The sequence below is a fragment of the Podarcis pityusensis genome, assembly GCF_964106645.2.
Source record: "Podarcis pityusensis genome assembly, chromosome: 14".
Lineage (NCBI taxonomy): Eukaryota > Metazoa > Chordata > Lepidosauria > Squamata > Lacertidae > Podarcis > Podarcis pityusensis.
The window spans coordinates 42,926,439-42,942,531 of NC_138039.1; the positions used below are offsets into that span (position 1 = coordinate 42,926,439).

Consider the following 16,093-nt stretch of genomic DNA (forward strand, 5'->3'; position numbering starts at 1 on the left):
TCCTCCTTAGATAAATGAAATGTTCCCAGATTATCAGCAGAAACACTCCTGTGGCCCTTGCAAGCTCAAGTGCAGATGTGTCCTTTTGACAACGTTTGTGTTGGTGCGTGTCGGGCGAGAGGAATCTCGAAAAGCTCTCACTTGGCTCCCTGCCTGTATAGTTATGTCATTGTTTCCAAAGGCTGTGCAGAGTTTTGCCCTCACAGCGACTGAACAATGAGCTTGAGTTTTGAGCGTATTTGCTCATTACCTGGAAAGGAATCTCGGAAGTTTTCTCAGAACAGAAATAAGGGTGGGTCTGTGCAAGACGAGACTCGCTGCGAGCTCCAGTGAGACCAAGTTTGCATTTGTGTGAGGGTCTTTTTTGTTGTCGTTGATTGCATGAGGCAGCAGCTAAACCAGCTCACTGTGGCATTGATCACAGTGTTTAAAAGGGAAGAACAAAGCAGTGTTTAAATTTGGGTCGGTTATGGGGACTCCCTCAGCCTCAGCCAACACAGCCAATGGTCTGTGGGGAGTTGCCATCCGGTGACTCTCACACTCCTTATCTTTGAGTACTTCAGAAGTTCTTCAGAGCTGTGTGAGAAAGTTTCTGTGTGTGTGCTTTGGCCAAAGTGCACTCCTGGAACTGCAATGGAAGGGAAATAGCACAAACTGTGCTCTGCTCCACTGGCTCAGGACCGCCTCTTCCCATATGAAATTACCTGGACCCTGAGATCACCTTCTGAGGCCCTTCTTCGTGTGTCGCCTCCTTGAGAGGTCCGGAGGGTGGCAACACGAGAATGGGGCCTTCTCTGCAGTGGCTCCCCGTCTGTGGAATGCTCTCCCCGGAGAAGTTCACCTGGCGCCTTCATTATACACCTTTAGGCCCCAGGCAAAAGTGTTCCTTTTTAACCAGGCCTTTGGTTGATCTGTTTGACATCCTATACCCTTTTAAACTGTGACTCTTTCCTTTGGGGGGTGTTATTGGGTGGTTGTTTTTATTCCGATTATATATTTTGTGATCTTTTCTGTGAACTGCCACAAGACCTCCAGGTATAGGGTGGTATAAAGGTAAAAGGTAAAGTGACCCCTGACCATTAGGTCCAGTCGTGACCAACTCTGGGGTTGTGGCACTCATCTCGCTTTATTGGCCGAGGGAGCCGGCGTACAGCTTCCGGGTCATGTGGCCAGCATGACTAAGCCGCTTCTGGCGAACCAGAGCAGCTCACAGAAATGCCGTTTACCTTCCTGCCGGAGCGGTACCTGTTTATCTACTTGCACTTTGACATGCTTTTGAACTGCTAGGTTGGCAGGAGCTGGGACTGAACAACGGGAGCTCACCCCGTCGCAGGGATTCGAACCGCCGACCTTCTGATCGGCAAGTCCTAGGCTCTGTGGTTTAACCCGCAGCGCCACCCGCGTCCCTTATAGGGTGGTATATAAACTCAATAAATAATAATAAGGCCGTCGCCTGGTCGTCCAGGCTTCCTCTGTCACAAGTATGCTATTATTCATAGTCTACCTCCACTCTCAGAGGCAGTGTTGAACTACAGGTAGATGAGTTGTTAGCCTGGAGCAGCAGGGCTTTCCTTTACGTTCTCAAAGGTGTACAGTGGTGCCTCGCAAGACGAAATTAATTCGTTCTGAGAGTTTTTTCGTCTTGCGAATTTTTCGTCTTGCGAAGCACGGTTTCCCATAGGAATGCATTGAAAATCCAAAAGGAAACAAACTTGCAAGACGTTTTCGTCTTGCGAAGCAAGCCCATGGGGAAATTCGTCTTGTGAAGCAACTCAAAAAACGAAAAACTCTTTCGTCTTGCGAGTTTTTCGTCTTGCGAGGTACCACTGTACCGTATTTTTCGCACCATAGGGCGCACCGGACCATAGGGTGCACCTAGTTTTTAGATGGGGAAATCAATAAAAAAAGATCTCCCCCCCCCCAGCCCCAAAGAGCAGCGTACAGGCTGCCCACAACCTCTCCCTGCCAGAGTGGTTGCGCGCGGCTATGGCACAAGCCAAGGCAGCCAGCGGGATGGATCCCGCTGGCTGCTTTGGCTTCCTCTTTAGCCCCATGCAACCTCTCCCTCGCGGGGCTAAAGAAGCCATAGCCCCGTGCAGCTTCTCCCTGCCGGAGGGGTTGCGCTCGGCTATGTTACAAGCCAAGGCAGCCAGCGGGATGGATCCCGCTGGCTGCTTTGGCTTCCTCTTTAGCCCTATGCAACCTCTCCCTCCCGGGAGAAGCTGCGCAGGGCTAAAGAAGCCATAGCCCTGTGCAGCCTCTCCCTGCCGTTGGGGTTGCGCGCGGCTATGGCACAAGCCTGCATTCGCTCCATAGGACGCACACACATTTCCCCTCAATTTTTGGAGGGGAAAAACTGCGTCCAATGGAGCGAAAAATACGGTACGTTTATGGCTGTTCTGCAGAGTCTGCCATGGGGAATCCAGGTTAGGTCTCACAGTGAATTTTGGATAAGTACCCATTTTGTGCTTTTCATAGAGATTTCATCGCCTGTGTAGTGTTGCTGCCTTTGCAGAACCCAGAATGCTTTGCAGCTGCGGGAGACGGCTGAGCCGCCTCAGTTCTTAACGTGCAGCTCTGCAGTGCTAGGTTTAATAATGGAAACAAATGGACAGGAAAGGCACAAGAATGGGAACTGGCAGCTTTTCCCCTGGAAAAAAACCAGGAGGGAGGTGCTTTTCCCCAGTTGCGCGCTTGCCGTGTTGCCGAGGGGGGTGGCAGCTTGCGCGTTTTCGGCAGATTGCCTCAGAGCCCTCTTTTGTGGAGCCAATTCTGTTTTTAATAACTGGGTTCTTTTCCTGTTGCATACCATGAAGAATAATGCTAATCAGAAGGAACAGAAATGCAATTGTGAAGGCTATAGCAGGCAGAGAAAAGTAAAAGAGAAAAGGGAGCATGTAATGTATATCCATTGCTTTCAGCATTTTCAGACTTTCTATATAATTGGGGAGCATTCATAACTCTCTGGTAGAGCACTGTCCTTGTGTGCAGAAAGTCCCAAATTCAGTCCTCAGCATGGGAGGCAGTGATGGCCACTAACTTGAAAGGCTTCCAAAGAGGGTGAGAGAATTTCTTAGAGGGGAAGGCTATCAACGGCTGCTAGCTATGATGTTCTACCTCAGGGGTCAGCAAACCTTTTCAGCCGTGGGCTGGTCTACCGTCCCTCAGACCATGTGGTGGGCCGGACTACAGTGGTACCTCGGGTTACAGACGCTTAAGGTTACAGACTCTGATAACCCAGAAATATTACCTCGGGTTAAGAACTTTGCTTCAGGATGAGAGCAGTAATCGTGCTGCGGCGGCAGCAGGAGGCCTCCTTAGCTAAAGTGGTACCTCAGGTTAAGAACAGTTTCCAGTTAAGAACGGACCTCCAGAATGAATTAAGTTCTTAACCCGAGGTACCACTGTATATTTTTGGGGGGGAAATGAACGAATTCCTATGCCCCACAAATAACCCAGAGATGCATTTTAAATAAAAGCACACATTCTACTCATGTAAAAACACCAGGCAACCCCCCACAAATAACCCAGAGGTGCATTTTAAATAAAAGGATACATTCTACTCATGTAAAAACACGCTGATTCCCAGACTGTCCGCGGGCTGGATTGAGAAGGCGATTGGGCTGCATCCGGCCCCTGGGGCTTAGTTTGCCTACCCCTGTTCTACCTTCTCCATTGTCAAATGTCTTTCAATGTCAATTTCTGGGAATCGCAGGCAGGCAGAGGGCAGTTGTATTCATGCCCAGCTTGCAGGCAACTTGCTGGCCGCGGTGAGGACAGGATGCTGAACTAGGTGGACCAATGCCCTGATCTAGCAGCCTCATCCTATCTTGTTATCTGGAGGGCATCAGGTGGATAGATCTGTGGCATGAGACAACTTCACATGTTCCTGTGCGCTATCATATCCAACCAGCAGCATGAGGTCTGCTTTTAAATGTACGTGTTTACCTTTCAGCACTTGTTTTCCTATCGTCTTTTTTAAAAAAGAAGGCAGCAACCCATTAAAAACAACAACGCACCACTTAATAGTGATGTTGCCATTGCTGCAAACCACTATAGGCTGTGTAGTGGCCCAGTTATGTGTTCCGGTCTATCAGCTGAAGATGATGATATACTCCATCGTTGATGAGATCATCCCTGTACAGTGGTACCTCAGGTTACAGACGCTTCAGGTTACAGACTCCGCTAACCCAGAAATAGTACCTCAGGTTAAGAACTTAGCTTCAGGATGAGAACAGAAATTGCGCGGCGGCGGCAGCGGGAGGCCCCTTTAGCTAAAGTGGTGCTTCAGGTTAAGAACTGTTTCAGGTTAAGAACGGACCTCCAGAACGAATTAAATTCTTAAACCAACGTACCACTGTATATGAAGAAAGCAACTCTCAATTAGTTGTGATAAATCTTCTGTCTCCCATTTTGGTTCTGAAAACTTTTGGTTCATAGGATTGAACCCATTTTCAGGCCTATTCAGAGCACACCCATTGCAATGAATGTGCATGACTGCCTATTGTCCGTTGATTTCAAGGTGCTTACCCTTAAGTAGGATTTAATAGGCTGCAACCCACAGGCCCTATTGTACATGGTGTCTTGGAGGCCTTGCAGAATCAAGTTCAATATCAGTCATATTTTTTTCGACATGGACCTCTAAAGACTATAAAACGAGTCCAGGGCAAAAGTGGGTCTTGAGTCATCCCATCAGATCTACGTCCAAGTTTTCTGTGCCATAAAAACTCCGACCCTTTAGTCTTCCATTGCTTGTAATATTGCTAAGATGGATTCCAGACATATTTGATTCCCCCCACCCCATTTCATTTCCTTTTATCTTGAAGATCAAAGTTGGCTCTTGCCAAGACTTGTGACAACGTGAAAGTGAATTCAAGGAAAACAGAACCAGATGGTGATGAGCTGGAAAGGGAGGCTTGACACTGTTTGGCAAGATTCACTTTTCAGCAAAAGATGCTCCCCTTTCTTGCTTCATTATTATGCCTGTATCCCAGCCTTTCTCAACCTTGGGTCCACAGATGTTGTTGGACAACAACTTCCATCATTCCTGACCACTCGTCCTGCAAGCTAGGGATAATGGGAGTTGTAGTCCAACAACATCTACAGACCCAAGATTAAGAAAGGCTGCTGTATCTTGTTCTTTGTCTTTTTTTTTTTTTAATATACAGAATCCACAACGTAAAATAAAAGTGCTTGGTCCAAGCAAAATGGCTAGGAGAAGCAGGAATTATTTATCTATATTTACTTATAAGATTTCTGGCCTGCCCTCCATACGGTGTCAGGACGGGTTGCAGCACGGTAACCATACAGTAATTTTAAAAGATTAGAATTATTTAAAAAAGTCAAATTGTTCCAACCAAGTTGATGATGAAGAATAAGATGATGATGATGATGATAATTATATGTCACCCATCTGACTGAGTTGCCCCAGCCGCTCTGGGTGGCTTCCTACAAATTAAAAACATGAATAAGTATTAAACATAGCAAGTATAGATTCATCAAAAAGGATTGGTCCCACAAAACAAAATACCTTAACTCTCAAGTAAATAAATAAGTGTTTCTTCAGCGTATAGGGGAATATGCAGTGAAGATGCCTCTGTGAAGAGGGATTTCTACAAATTAGGGGCTGCCACAGAGAAAACCCTTTCCCATACCGCCATTCCTCACACTTATGGGAGTGGTGGAACTACTGACAGAGCCCCTCCAATGACCTTGACGCCCAAGAGGGTCTCTAGGGATGGAGACAGGCTTTCAGAACCTTCTGGAGTCTCCTTCAGGATCTGCAGAAGCCCTCAGAATCACAGCTTTTTCTGGGATCTGAAAGCCAAGAAGGGATGGAGCAGAGTATTGGTCCCAGAGCAAGGGAGTCCCGTAATCTCAGTGCCGGGGTTGCCACTCTCTGTAACTCAGATGGTGGGTAAACACAGAGCAGGGGCCTTGACTATGGTCTGGAGGTATGGTCCAGTCTGCTCCAGTGCAGTGTCCTACAACTCCCATCATCCTTGACTATTGGTCATGGCAACTGGGGCTGATGGGAATTGGAGTTAGAAGCTCCTGTTTTGATAGCTCATTGGTAGAATATGTGCTTTGCATGCAGACGGTTCAAGGCTTCATTCGACAGTAATGGGGATCAGGTAGCAGGGCGAAGGGAAAGAAGACCCTTTCTGCCAGGAGAGCTGTTGCCAGTCAGAGTCTGCGATATTGGGATAGGTGGGCATTAGTCTGAGCTGGCTTAAGGCTTCTTCTTAGGTTCCTGCACGTCTCTCAATCCTCTAGCTCAAGGGTAGGGAAACTTTGGCCCTCCAGATGTTTCTGAACTACAACTCCCATCGCCATTGACCATGCTTGCTGGGGATGATGGGAGTTGTAGTTCAGCAACATTTGGAGAGCCAAAGGTTGCCCACCCCTCCTGTGGGTTTTCCTGCTGCACAGGTTGGTTGCATCTATGTGCATTTACAACTTTCTCATACTGAACACACATATTCAGCTCCACGGTCGTTCCTATGTTTGCTCTCATTTGTTGTTGTTGTTTAGTCGTTTAGTCGTGTCCGATTCTTCGTGACCCCATGGACCAGAGCATGCCAGGCACTTCTGTCTTCCACTGCCTCCCGCAGTTTGGTCAGACTCATGTTTGTCCAACCATCTCGTCCTCTGTCGTCCCCTTCTTCTTGTGCCCTCAATCTTTCCCAACATCAGGGTCTTTTCCAGGGAGTCTTCTCTTCTCATGAGGTGGCCAAAGTTTTGGAGCCTCAGCTTCACGATCTGTCCTTCCAGTGAGCACTCAGGGCTGATTTCCTTAAGAATGGATAGGTTTGATCTTCTTGCAGTCCATGGGACTCTTGAGAGTCTCCTCCAGCGCCATAGTTCAAAAGCATCAATTCTTCGGCGATCAGCCTTCTTTATGGTCCAGCTCTCACTTCCATACATCACTACTGGGGAAACCATGGCTTTAACTATACGGACCTTTGTTGGCAAGGTGATGTCTCTGCTTTTTAAGATGCTGTCTAGGTTTGCCATCGCCTTTCTCCCAAGGAGCAGGCGTCTTTTAATTTCGTGACTGCTGTCGCCATCTGCAGTGATCATGGAGCCCAAGAAAGTAAAATCTCTCACTGCCTCCATTTCTTCCCCTTCTATTTGCCAGGAGGTGATGGGCCCAGTGGCCATGATCTTCGTTTTTTTGATGTTGAGCTTCAGACCATATTTTGCGCTCTCCTCTTTCACCCTCATTAAAAGGTTCTTTAATTCCTCCTCACTTTCTGCCATCAAGGTTGTGTTTGCTCTCATAGGAAGCAGCAAATTGGGATAGGAGTGCCATCTACTGAATTACTCAGAATGCCTTAGCAGAGAAATATTTCACGTACTGCTGTCAGGCATCCATCAGAGGGATGTCTGAAGCACCATTTCCAGCAGCCTTTCCCAATCTGATGCCCTGGAATTTGACAACCCATCAGCCCCCATCAAGCCTGGCTGAGCCAACCTGGTGCCATCAGGCATCCATACAGAACATCTGGCAAATGCTGATTTAAGTTTTGCCTGCAATTTAAAGTGGGCCGAAAATCGCTCAGATGCATTGCAGTCAAAAGACTGAAGCCAATTATGTTGTCGGATTACTGAGCTACTCACTGATCTCTATCTAGATGTAATAGCTGAATTTTCGTGTTCAATTTGGCAAATGCAGTCTATATCGGACTGGTAGACAGGCTGACATGTTTGTTGTGGAATGCAGCCTTTAATGGTGATAATGATCTAGGCCAGGATCCAAGGAAGTACCTTTGGGGTAGTTCATAAGGGCTTGGGTATGCTCATTAGGTGCTGTGATTAGAATTACAGAATTGTAGAGTTGGAAGGGACCATGAGGGTCATCTAGTCTAACCCCTTGCAATGCAGGAATCTTTTGCCCAACATGGGACCTGAGTCCCATGACCCTGAGATTAAGAGTCTTCTACTTTACTGACTGAGCTATCCCAGTAATTTAAATAAACAAATAAAGCCATTTTTGAGCGGCAGTATATGCTGTATATTAGCAGTGGGGAATCTCTGGCCTGGGGTGGGGGTGTTTAATGTGACCCTCTATGCTTCTCTGTATGTGTCTTTGGGACTCTCCCAGAGCCACACACGCTCCTCATTCTTTCATCCTCCTTGCTCACATACCCTCCAAGATTCCTCTGATGAAAATAGGGACGTCCTATTCAATAATAAGGGACGCGGGTGGCGCTGTGGGTTAAACCACAGAGCCTAGGACTTGCTGATCTGAAGCTTGGCGGTTCGAATCCCCATGACAGGGTGAGCTCCCGTTGCTCGGTCCCTGCTACTGCCAACCTAGCAGTTCGAAAGCACAAACTGCAAGTAGATAAATAGGTACCGTTCCAGCGGGAAGGTAAACGGCGTTTCCATGCACTGCTCTGGTTCGCCAGAAGTGGCTTAGTCATGCTGGCCACATGACCCAGAAGCTGTACGCCGGCTCCCTCGGCCAATAAAGCGAGATGAGCGCCGCAACCCCAGAGTCAGTCACGACTGGACCTAACGGTCAGGGGTCACTTTACCTTTACCTTATTCAATAATAATCATTAGAATAATTTTGTTATTTGTATCGTGCCCATCAGGCTGGGTCGCCGCAGCCACTCTGGGTGGCTTCCAGCACATATAAAACATAACAAAACATCAAACATTAAAAACTTCCCTACACAGGGCTGCCTTCAGATGTTTTCTAAAAGCCGAATAGTTGTTTATTTCCTTGACATCTGATGGGAGGGTGTTCCACAGGGCAGGCGCCACTACCAAGAAGGCCCTCTGCCTGGTTCCCTGTAACCTTGTGTCTCTCAGTTAGGGAACCACCAGAAGGCCCTGCATGCTAGATCTCAGTGTCTGGGCTGAGTGATGGGGGTGGAGACACTCCAGGTATACAGGATGGAGGCATTACCCCTTTAGCGATGTGGTTTGGTGAGTACAGTGGTACCTTGGGTTAAGAACTTAATTTGTTCTGGAGGTCTGTTCTTAACCTGAAACTGTTCTTAACCTGAAGCACCACTTTAGCTAATGGGGCCTCCTTCTGCTGTGCCACCGCTGCACGATTTCTGTTCTCATCCTGAAGCAAAGTTCTTAACCCGAGGTAATATTTCTGGGTTAGCAGAGTCTGTAACCTGAAGCGTATGTAACCTGAGGTACCACTGTATTGACTTTGTAAGCTACTGATCATCACGCAATGTGATCTCAAGATCCTGAGAGGTTGTCGAAAGCTGAGCACCGATAATATCCTAAAACAGCTGTCCTCCTCTTTTGAACAGGGAAAGTATTTATTCCAAAGCCAAAGCCAGTACAGTCTTACACAGAAGAAAAAGTGAGTCTTGATCCTGAACTGGAGGAAGCATTGACAAGTGCTACAGACACTGAACTATGTGACATTGCAGGTTGGTTGGTGTGTATGTGTGTGTTGAGTTTGATTTAGCTTTTCTAAAAGCATGCTCCTGCATATAAGTATTCTTAAGGCTTCTTCCTACAGCAGGGATGGGAAGCCACGAATGATTGGACTACAACTCCCATCATCCCTAACCATCTGCCATGTTGGCTGGGGCTGGTGGGAGTGGGGAGTCCCAACAATATCAGGAGAGCCACAGGTTCCAGTCTCTGGCATAGATGATGATGGTGTGAGCCATATCTCAGAAGAGTGCATGCATGTTAGTGGCGCTGTACAAGGAGTCGTAAGAATGACTTTGGTCTTTGGGAAATTCTGCTGCAGATTCATGTTTCCGTTGCCTTAAGGGCCCAGTTGCAAAACCTAACCGCTGTTTGTTTCTCCTTTTTCCTGAACAGCTATCCTGGGAATGCACAACTTGATAAGCAACTCTCAGTTTTGCGATATTGTGGGAAGTAGCAACGGTGTCGCCAATGAAAGTTTCTCAAGTGAGTTTCATGCTGAAAGTCCAGAAATGCAACATTGTGGGTTCGACTGAAAGTGAGCCTCGCTGATTGCATTGGGGTTTCCTAATGCAATTGAGCACATGCAGACGCATGGTGGATTATTTTTGTGTGCCATTTTTATTTTAAAGTGTCCTAAGCTATTGTCCTGGACAAGGCAGCAGCTTAATAGGATTCCTTCGGCGTGCCAAGGCTACTCTGTTGTGAGAGGTGACTTTGTGGGTCTCTTATGCCTTTGTTAAGGAGGTCCAAGAGACTCTTCTCGTCATAATATTCCTGTGAGGCTTAATTGCACAGTTTTATGCCCCATCTGCACAACAACAACTATTTATTATTTATATCCTGCCCATCTGGCTGGGTTTCCCCAGCCACCCTGGGCAGCTCCCAACAGAATTATAATAATAATAATAAATTAAAGTGATAAAACATTAACATTAGTCCAAGGAGCATCTTTAAAAACTGGGCATGTGGTGGGGGCACGAATCTTCAGGATGTCTCCCTCTTTCCCATGACTTTACCTTCTGCACAACTAGTGGCACATTGTGCCATGGGGGTACAAAACCGAAAAGGTCCAGAAAGTCAGTCAATCCATCTGAACAGCTTTCAAGACAAGACAAGAACAGAAGAAGGGATCTGAATGGCTGCCAACTGATCCAACTGACTGGGCTTTCAGCCAGGGATCCTTTCAAAGAACTCACCTGGCCTCCTAGGAAACAAAACATTCCCCAGGATTCCACAGCTGTAAGGCGGCTGAGGGAGAGGCAGTAGGCAGACGCAAGTCCCACGCTGCCATTTCAGGCAGACGGAACCTGCAGGCAGCTAAGCCACCATGTCACTCCTAAAAAGTTTCGTGAGCCCTTTAAAAAAAATAAAATCATTTTGTCCCGTCCGCCCAGTGATGACACCTGGGGCGGGGCACCCCCCCTTCCTCCGCCACTGTGCCTCCCATCTTTCCCATGACTTTACCTTCTACACCACCAGTGGCACAAAGATCTTCAGAACCAAAAAAGTCCAGAAAGTCAGTCAAACAACTTCCAAGACCACAAAAGAAGAATCGCTGCTTTATGGGCTGCTAACTGATCCAACTGGCTTTCAACTGACCCAGGGATTCTTTCAAGCAACTCACCTGGTTTCCTAGGAAACAAAACATTCCCCAGGATTCCACAGCTGGTTGTGAGGTCAGAGCCTGGCCAGGGACTAGAGCCAATGGGCTCTGGGCTCCAGGAACACTCTCTCTGCCAGGCCCAGGGCACCACTGGGCAACTTCAGGAAGCTGCCAAGCGTCTGACCCTCCTTCTTTCCCTCAGAGAATCCCAGGCACTGAAGTTTACCTCTCACAGAGTTACAGTGGTGCCTCGCAAGACGAAAATAATCCGTTCCGCGAGTCTCTTCGTCTAGCGGTTTTTTCGTCTTGCGAAGCAACCCTATTAGCGGCTTAGCGGATTAGCGCTATTAGCGGTTTAGCAGCTATTAAAGGCTTAGCGGCTAAAAGGCTATTAGCGGCTTAGCGGCTTAGAAAAAGGGGGGGAAAGCAAAAAAAAGCGCAAGACTTTTTCGTCTAGCGAAGCAAGCCCATAGGGAAATTCGTCTTGCGAAGCGCATCGAAAAACGGAAAACCCTTTTGTCTAGCGGGTTTTTCGTCTTGCGAGGCATTCGTCTTGCGGGGCACCACTGTACAATTCCCAGCAACTGAACAAGAACAAGAATAAGAATAGTTTACTTATACCCTGCCCATCAGGCTGGGTTTCCCCAGCCACTCTGGGCGGCTCCCAACAGAACATTAAAACACAATAAAACAGGCTTCCTCAACCTTGGCCCTCCAGATGTTTTTGGCCTACAACTCCCATGATCCCTAGGTAGCAAGACCAGTGATCAGGGATGATGGGAATTGTAGTCTCAAAAACATCTGGAGGGCCGAGGTTTAAAAAGCCTGGAATAAAACATCAAACATTTAAAAACTTTCCTAAACAAGGCAGCCTTCAGAGGTCTTCTAAAAGTTAGATAGTTGTTTTATTTCTTTCACATCGGATGGGAGGGCGTTCCACAGGGCAGGCACCACTACCGAGAAGGCCCTCTGCCTGGTTCCCTGCAACCTCACCTCTCGCAGTGAGGGAACCACCAGAAGGCCCTGCATGCTAGATCTCTGTGTCCGGGCTGAACAATGGGGGTGGAGACGCTCCTTCAGGGATATTGGGCTGAGACCATTTAGGGCTTTAAAGGTCAGCACCGACACCGGGTTTTTTCCAATCACCCCTCCCTCCCACAAACACTATACATTTAAAGCAGTGTCATACCACTTTACATAGTCATGGCTTCCCCACCACAATGCAACAGAGCTCATCATGATTTAACAGTCAGTCCTTCTTTCCAGGGAACTCTCCTCAAGATCCTTTCTGTTGGAGGAAGGATTTTTTGGGAGCGGCAACCCATTGGCGGTCCAACACAATACTCATAAAGGGATGTAATGATTTGTTTGTATGGTTATATCAGACTCATTCAGAGCAGACCCCCTAATTTCAGCTGGCCTACCACGAGTACAATTTAGTGGGATACAACCTGTAATTTATCTTTTTACCATTCCAGATTTTTCATTTAAAGTTCTCCCAATATCAGTAACACATGACATCTTGAGGAAGCGGTGGGGCATTGTAAAGAATTTTGTTTTCCAGTGAAGGGTTTCCATTACTATTATTATTAAAATGTATATACTGTCCTATATCCACAGGTCTCAGGGCGGTTCACAAGATAAAATCACAATATTAAAACACAAAATACATAATCAAAATAAAAACAAGAACGACTCAATAACCTCCCACAAATAGTCAGAGAAGGAAAATTTAAAACACACACACACACAGTATTTGTAATAAAACATATAAAAATAAGCAACCATCAGATACCATCATGGAGTAAATTAAAAGATCAATGTAACTGTCTTTCAAATTAAAACATTTTAAACATTAGTTTTTTACAATTAAATTGGAATAGAATTGAGTTTCCTTCTGCATTGCATTGGCATGGGCTCTGGCAATATATTTTTTAAAGAACTCAAGATATGGGAGGTTGTGCTGTGTACTTTGGTTTATCCCTATGTTTCCATACTACAGACTTCTCCCTGTGGAATTTTGTTGATGGTAGTTGACAGTTTGCCCTGACAGAAAAATGTTGCAACACCTGAACCTGCATTTTAAAACTAGTACAGTGGTGCCTCGCAAGACGAAAAGAATCCGTTCCGCGAGTCTCTTCGTCTTGCGGTTTTTTCATCTTGCGAAGCAAGCCCATTAGCGGTTTAGCAGATTAGCGCTATTAGCGGCTTAGCGGGCTTAGCGGATCAGCTGATTAGTGGCTTAGTGGCTTAACGGATCAGCTGTTAAGCGGCTTAGCGGATCAGCTGATAAGCGGCTTAGCGATCAGCTGTTAAGCGGCTTAGCAGCTTGGGAAAAAGGGGGGGGAGGCAAAAAAACCCGCAGGAACTCGCAAGACATTTTCGTCTTGCGAAGCAAGCCCATAGGAAATTTGTTTTGCGAAGCACCTCCAAAACGGAAAACCCTTTCGTCTAGCGGGTTTTCCGTCTTGCGAGGCATTCGTCTTGCGGGGCACCACTGTACCGGCGCCGTTTGGGGTGTGTGATCGAAAAATTCAATGTTTGTGTTTCTCACATTCCCTGTCTCTCGATTCAGATGTGGTCAAAGGCGAAAAGATCATGCCCATCTTCAACGAGCCACCAAATCCCACAAACGTAGAGGAGAGTTTGCAAAGGATTAAAGACAACGATTCGCGCCTTGTTGAAGTCAACTTGAACAACATAAAGGTAACTGTGAAGCATACAGAGAACAGCAGGGATGGAAAGCCAGTGGCTCTCCAGATGTTGCTGGACTACAACTCCCATGATCCCTGACTCAACCACGTTGGCCAAGGCTGATGGGAGTCTAACAGCATCTGGTGGGGTACAGGTGCCTGTTCCTGGAGTCCAGAAATGTAGCTTTCAAAATGACTGGAATTTCTGTGTCCATGGCAATGTGGCTCCAGTGTTTTATGATGGCAAATAGTGTGCTTAACTTAGTACAATGCAAATTGTTATTTAATTAGTCGTACCTTGGATTCCGTTCGACTTCCAAAACCAAATTGCAGCTTCTGATTGGCTGCAGGAAGTTCCTGCAACCAATCAGAAGCTGTGGAATCCTCATCGGATGTTTGGGTTCCAAAAGAACATTTGCAAACCGGAACAATTACTTCCGGGTTTGCGGCATTTGGGAGCCAAAGCGTACGAGTTCCAGGGCATTCGGGATCCAAGGTACGACTGTATTGTTTTGATTTTGGTTTTTTGACCTGTGGATATTTACAGTGGCACATGCTGTCCTTGCTGAGAGTTTTTAGGAAATCCCTGTTCTCAGAGTTCCTTGGATTCACTGTGAACCACTCTGGGAATTTTAGCTCTCTGAAAGGGAAAAGGAACCTCGTAACAACTCTCAGCACCCTTAACAAAACTACAGCTCCCAAGATTACTTGCTGGAAGCCATGACTATTTAAAGTTGGAAGCTGCCCAGAGTGGCTGGGGAAACCCAGCCAGATGGGCGGGGTATTCTTATTCTTATTTATATGTTTAGTGTGGGGCATCTCTCTTTCTGCCACCCTCTCCCCTCGTTTTCCTCCCTCGTGAAAATAGACCGAGGGCCCCACTTCTCCCAAGTTGAAGGAAGGAGGGAACTGCCATCAAAACATTAATTGTGTCTTATTCTCTTTTAATTTTGATTGAAGAACATTCCCATTCCAACACTGAAAGAATTTGCCAAGGCATTGGAAACAAATACTTACGTGAAGAGCTTCAGCCTTGCGGCTACTCGGAGCAACGACCCTGTTGCTGTCGTAAGTGAGATTCCAGGGTTCGCTAATCTAGGGTGTTGTCTTGAAACGAGGTACTCAAAACAATTGAGTTAAGGTAAAAGGCGGTGCATGAGGGAGAGATGCTTTCAAAACCTGTTGTGCCTTGGATAAGCTCAGACTAAGGCTGACACTAGGGGTCTCATTCTGGTGCAAGAACCAGAGGACATAGTCAGAAGGGTCAGGGGCACGAGAGGGTTGTTTTATTGATTATAGTTTAGATATTATTGTAACTGTTGAGTGGATTTCTGTTTAACTTTTATATGTTGATATTATTATTTTATACTATTCCAATGATTGTTGAATGTTACTTTTTTGATGGAGGTTGCCTATATTAAAGTTATGGTTTATTATCACATTTTTGTATTGCATTAGATTGTCATAAGATGTACATTTTTTGTTTCTTCAGCTTGTAAACCACCTTGAGTATTGTTAGAAAGGTGGTATACAAATTAAAAATGATAAAATGATAATGAGGGGGAGATGAAGCAAGACTAGTCCCTTCAGCAGCTTTTCACAATAATGAGTTGTTCAAACTGAGAAATTGACTTGGAAGTTTGGGTTTTTATAGGGCCTGGTGGGCTCTGATTGGCCAGGGGTTGGTCAGCTGACAGTGTTCCGGTAGTTTCTGAAGCCTAGGTGATACTGTTGCGCTGTAGAATTTAGCCAGGTTTGCAGGATGAGGCAAGACTGAAAGCATTGTAAGGTGCTGGTGGGAGGGAAGTCTTGAACCAGGACACCGTCACTCTCATCGCCTTTTGGGTATTGACCATTATGGTGTAGGCTTTCATTTATGCCTGACATGGTCGCACTCTGCTTTGGTTTTCCATATGGGCTGATTTCATTGACACCTCTTTGTATTTCAAGGCTTTTGCCGACATGCTGAGGGTGAACAAAACACTGAAGAGTCTAAACATTGAATCCAACTTCATCACCGGTGTGGGCATATTGGCATTGGTCGAAGCACTCAAGGAGAATGAAACCCTGACCGAAATAAAGATCGATAACCAGGTAACTTCAGCTGCTTCTTATGCAAAGTTAACTGTCAAAGTGCAGGCTAGCCAGGATCCAAAGCTTTGTTGTGAAAAATAAATAAATCTAGTTTGGCGGGGGGTGAGGCTGAAGGTTGAGCTATTGGTCCACCTCTCAAATGACACTGTTTGGAGGAAGCTGTAACTGCATAGATTCTGCATTCAGACCTTCTACTGAACACTCAGAGGGCTGAGAGATTGAAAGTGAGGGCCTGTTGGCCGCATTACACATTTCAAATGTCTCCTTTCAGCCTGAATGTTGTAGT

General features: G+C 46.4%; 1 protein-coding gene across 2 annotated transcripts in view; it reads left to right on the top strand.

Moving 5' to 3' along the window:
- The window catches only part of LOC308462657 (tropomodulin-3), a 50,980-nt gene that overhangs the window by 22,366 nt on the left and 12,521 nt on the right, over window positions 1–16,093 (top strand). For both annotated transcript variants that reach the window (XM_080980510.1, XM_080980511.1), the window contains exons 4-8: window positions 9,285–9,407; window positions 9,811–9,900; window positions 13,596–13,726; window positions 14,674–14,781; window positions 15,664–15,807. In XM_080980510.1, the coding sequence (XP_080836636.1) occupies window positions 9,285–9,407; window positions 9,811–9,900; window positions 13,596–13,726; window positions 14,674–14,781; window positions 15,664–15,807 (596 nt within the window). The remainder of the gene's footprint in view (window positions 1–9,284; window positions 9,408–9,810; window positions 9,901–13,595; window positions 13,727–14,673; window positions 14,782–15,663; window positions 15,808–16,093) is intronic.